The 5,338-nt window shown below is 42.7% G+C and overlaps 1 protein-coding gene across 3 annotated transcripts in view; it reads right to left on the minus strand.

The window, feature by feature from the left end:
• Nucleotides 1–235: 235 nt before the first annotated feature.
• Nucleotides 236–5,338, minus strand: part of FILIP1L (filamin A interacting protein 1 like) — a 236,719-nt gene continuing 231,616 nt past the window's right edge. For all 3 annotated transcript variants that reach the window (XM_019523745.1, XM_019523746.1, XM_019523747.1), the window contains one exon: nucleotides 236–560. In XM_019523745.1, the coding sequence (XP_019379290.1) occupies nucleotides 372–560 (189 nt within the window). In that variant the 3' untranslated portion in view covers nucleotides 236–371. The remainder of the gene's footprint in view (nucleotides 561–5,338) is intronic.

Consider the following 5,338-nt stretch of genomic DNA (forward strand, 5'->3'; position numbering starts at 1 on the left):
TTGTAAAATTGCAGTTTTTATTTGTATGAGGAGGGATGTCAGAACTGAACTTGAAGTGGGAACTTATTTGTAGCCTCATTTGTCACTTCATGGTACAGCCAAAAACTGCAATCATCTGTAAAAAAACCAAAAAAAAATCCCATAAATCAGGATTTAGACTGGAAATGAGAGCACAGTCTGGGCCTGAGAGTATATTGATTATTGTTTTAGTGTGAATTTTGCTGTTTTTTACTGGCCTGTGAATGGTTAGCTTTTTTTATTTCATCCTTTGTGGAAGTATTAGCTTTTTCTCACACAGCTCTTAGAGGTGATTGTTCCAGATATTCACATTCTTCAAGGAGATGTTACATATGGGCATAGTAGAGAATGTTTTACCTTTTCCCTCCATTTTGAAGGCAAGTTTTAGATACAGTTCTTACGATGTGTAGCTTTCCGTTATTGCTATCATGGAGTGGCTTGTGGAGGTGCCCAGTAGGAGTTCTCACGGGTAACTTGGTTATGCTTGTAGGCTTTGGTTTGGGAATCCGAGTAGGAATTGAACGCCGGAACATATCAGCAATCTTGAAATAAACCAAAGGAAAAAAGGAAGCAGTTAATGTGGGTGTTTTGTACAGGTCTTTAGAAAGGACAGAATTATTCCCCTGGCCTTCCTAAGCTAGTTTTTTTTTTTTTAAGTTGCATCTAAGACAAGAAACAACATCTTTCTTAATTGTAAATGTAATAGGAGAAGAATGAGTTCATAGCTGGGTATTGTTTTTGGGTTCATTGCAGACTTCTGGTCTGTAGATGGCAGCACAGTTTACCTAGTTCAAAAATAGCCTAAAAATGTGATTTTTTTTTTTTGGCGGGGGGTAACTGTGTTAATATTTTGCACTTGACTGGCTTATTACAGTTGGCAACAAAATGAACCTTTGTAATTAAAGACACTAAATAATGAATAGGAAGATAAATAAATAAAGATTGTGAATATTAAAGATGGTCAAAAATGTCGCTGTGAATTATATCAGCCAAAAACAAAAGCCTGACCTGCACTTTGCCTCTATCTCCAAAGGCAATTTACCATGGAAGAAAGAAGTGTAGATGATAAGATAACACTTTCTTCCACTGCTTTTATGAGCTTGCTTCAAATACTGAGTTCATAGTGTCCTGTCCTCTGGGAGCATATGGAACCCTATTACATCATGTTACAAGACTAAGAATTAGGAAATGTTGGTCAGTTCCTTGCTCTCTTACGGTCTTGTGAATCAGGACAATTTGATGTCTGCCTCAGTTTTCCCGCTTGTAAAAGCATAACAGTTATGCTAAGCTTCCTTTGCAAAGCATGTTAAGGTCTATAGATGAAAATAGCTATGTAAGTTGTTTGCTATGAAAATATACATGTAACTATTATGGTTGTGGACATTGTTTTTAGTTAAAAAAAAAATATATATATATATATATCCAGACAAGCTGGTGAGTTCACAGGAGAGAGACAAAATGCAGTAGCTGCCTAATATTATTTAAAATTAATGATATTGGGTTTGAGAGGAATATAATGAAGTTCAGAAAAAGAAAACTTAAATTTAATTTTGGAAGATAAGGACCTTCTTTTCACTGCTATTTGTTTTGGATAGCCTTCCAAGGGAAGTGCTGGAAATTCCATCACAGGAGGCATTTGTTAATTCTAGAAGCGGACAAAATGCTAAAAAGAGCATTATAAGGAACAATTCTGGATTCATAAGTAAGGGAGCAGACTATTGGTCATCTCCATCTCTGTTAACTTTCCCAGGTTAGAGCTCCTTGGTATTGTCTTTTGAGTATAGGGCATTTAGTTTAAGCAAAATACACAGTAACATTCCTCTAGTGCTCATCACATTGGTATAATTTTATAGTCTAGAGGGGAATCTTAAGAATAACTGCAATGAGAAATCGTCAACAGATGTTATTGCTGTTGACTTGAATTGAGAGGCTGAGAAATAAACTCTTGTTGCTGGAGGTTTAACTCATTTTTTCCACTTGATATTATTTTTTTTTTTTTAGTGATCTGAGTGCATTTGCAGTATTATCACTTATTACTGAAAAACGTATTGGAAAAATGTGACTTGTTGGTAGGTGGTGTGCAGTCACAGGCCCCCCCCAACACCATTTTAAACAACTGATGGTATGGTATATACACAGTTATACTGGAAATATAACTCCTGCATTTCTATAAGACGTATTTCCTGCCCTGTTTGCAAATACATTGTATTGCTGTCAGTGTTTCTGTGCTGGAATAACTGTATACAGAGTTGGGTAGTGGTACTACTTTATATTCTACTTTATATTTTAATATGTTGTACATTTAAAGTTGTATAATATTTGTATGTACAAAGGGACTTAATGGCAGACTTTTCTTATAGTTTTCTCCCTCTTTCAGTACCTGGATAAGACTTTTCTGTCCCTGGTCCTTCAAGAGGAGAATTCTGAAACAGGGAGAGGGGAATAAGTAACTTTTTTTTTTTTTTTTAAACAAAAGACAGTTAACTTTTCCAAACTAACATCTGTATCCAGAAAAGTTCTTAAGCATATGCTTAATTTTTAATTGTCAGAGTCCTAGTAAAGTACTTTCATCACTTAAGCACATGCTTAAATTTCCTGACTTGGGTAAAGAGAGATTTATCTTGATTTTTACAAATAGTAAGGGAAAGAATGTGAACCGTGGATAAGGGGATTGGAAAGGACATTTGTGTTGCTTACCTCTGTGTATGTGGAGTTGAAATGATTTAGCATTTGGTCTGGCAAAATTGTGAACATTTGCAAAGCACTTAAATACCTCCCGGATGTTATGGTGTTATGGTCAAAGTCCTGTAGAATCTCATTAAATTCCTATCTGCTCTTCAGTGTACATAAGGCACTCTTCCAGCTGGTGACAAATCTATCCAAAACTATGGGGTAGTACTGATGGGAGACTTGAATTTTCCAGACATCTGCTGAAAGAACAATGTAGCCAAACATAAAGGCCAGGGATAGAAGTTATACACAAACCAGTTTAAGGAATCAGAAACTGGTTTAAACTTGTAACAACATAAGTTCAGTGCACATAAACCAGTTTCAAAATGGCTGCAACTGGTTTGAGATAAACCTGGTTGAATGTAGTATCAAACTTAACCGATTGAAGTCAAACCGGTTTATGGAACTTGTGTTCCAGATCCCTTCCTGGCTTCAGTTAAATCGGAGTCCTCCAGCATCTCAGCATGCTCTGCAGCCCTGGGGTGGGCCATCTGTTCCAGCCATGCAGGGTCTCTCCTTCCTAGCCAGAGTAGTGGAGCACTATTACTGCTCAGAGAGCTGGAGAAAGGGGTGGGGGTGGGAAACCCTGCTCTGGGGTGCTGCTGGGTCTGCCTGGCAAGGGAGCAGCACCCATTGTAAGGTGTCCCCAGCCCCCCACCCCCTCACTGGAGCAGGGGTGGGGCCAGATCCCAGTAGCCTTAGGGGAAGTGGGTTTTACTCACCCCATTGCAGGGGCAGCAGCACACAAACTGATAGGCTCTGCATGCTTCTCATACACCCATGGCAACCAGATGCCAGATATGGCACCCTAAGCAGAGTCCCTCTGAGGAGCGGCCAGCTGGTCATGGGGAGGGGGGATGTGACCTGACTTTGTGGGGGGTGTGGAGGGGATTGCTGAGGCTAGTTACGGAGCCCAAATCACCGCTGCCACCCACTGTGACGGCATAGCCTGGGGTGGGGCAGCCCCAGGGGGGCAGGAATCACTGCCTGCCCCTCCCACCTCCAGCCCCATGTGGGGGCCACGGTTTGCAGGTGGGCTGTAGCATGGCTTCCTATGCCCCCCTCTCCCAGCAGTGGCGGCAGTGGAGCAAACTTACTGTGGCGGGTGGAGGTGAAGCACCTGTCACCTGCACACAGTGGTGCCGGGCACTCAGGGTGAGCTGCTGAGGGTCAGGGGCATGGGCAGCTGCAGGGAGAGGCAATGGACTGCCCCAGCCCAGTCCAATCCGGCCCTGCAACCCAAGGGTGTAGGCAGTGACTGGCCAGAGCAGCAGCTCTGCAGAAAAGGGCCTGCAGGTTACAATGGACAATAAGCTGAATATGAGCCAATAGTGTGCCCTTGTTGAAGGCTGCTGGCACACTGGGTTGCATTAGTAGGAGCATTGCCAGCAGATTAAGGGAAGTGATTCTTCCCCTCTGTTCAGCACTGGTGAAGCTGCATCTGGAGTAATGTGTTCAGTTTGGCCCCCCACTATAGAAAAGATGTGGACGAATTGGAGAGAGTCCAACGGAGGGCAATGAAAATGGTGAAGGGGGTGGGGCACATGATTTTCAAGGAGAGGCTGAGGGAACTGGGTTTATTTAGTCTAGAGAAGAGAAGACTGAGGGGGGATTTAACAGCCTTCAACTACCTGAGGAGTGATTCCAAAGAGGATGGGACTGGACTGTTCTCAGTGGCGGCAGATGACAGAACAAGCAGCAGTGGTTACAAGTTGCAGCCGGGGAAGTTTAGTCTGGATGTTAGGAAAAACTCTCTCACTAGAAGGGTAGTAAAACACTGGAACAGCTTATCCAGAGGGGTTGTGGACTCTCCATTCCTGGAGACTTTTAAGACCTAGCTAAACAAAGCTTTGCCTGGGATGATCTAGTTGGGATGGTCTTGTTTGAACAGGGGGTTGGACTAGATGACCTCCAAAGGTCCCTTCCAACACTAATTTTCTGTGATTGTGTGATCCTAAGGAAGGCCATTTGCAAACATCTGGAAGAGAAAAGGCCAATCGCAAGCACCCAGCATTGACTTATGAAAAGCAAATTGTGTCAAATCTCTTCCTCTGACAAAGTAACTAGTTGGGTGGTTGAAGGGAATGCTGTGAATATCTGGACTTCAGCAAGGCTTTTGACAATGTGCACAGGGCCTTCCTTCTCATAAACAAATTGGAGAAATGTGGGCTGGATAAAACTACTACAAGGTGGATAGATAACTGGCTCAATACCTGCAAGCAAAGGGTAATTATTCATGAGGCCATGCAGTATGGCAGGAGGTTTTGAGTGGAGTCTCACAGGGATTGGTTCTGGGCCCAGTAGTGTTCAAAGAGGAATTGTAGAATTATGTTTATTAGCAGTTTGGGTGCTGGCATAGAAAGCTTCTTGAGCAAGTTTGCAGATGACATGAAATGGGATAAGACTGTGAATATGTTCATAGAATCATAGAATTAATGAGTCGGAAGGGACCTAGACAGATCATCGAGTCCAACCCCCTGCCATGGGCAGGAATGAGCATTGGGGGTGGCAGGGGACATAAGACCCCAGCCAGGTGCCTGTCCAGTCTCCTCTTTAAGATTTCCAGGGAAGGTGAGAGCACCACCTCTCT

This window comes from Gavialis gangeticus, unplaced genomic scaffold (assembly GCF_001723915.1).
Source record: "Gavialis gangeticus isolate Ggan-Ray unplaced genomic scaffold, GavGan_comp1, whole genome shotgun sequence".
Taxonomy (NCBI): domain Eukaryota; kingdom Metazoa; phylum Chordata; order Crocodylia; family Gavialidae; genus Gavialis; species Gavialis gangeticus.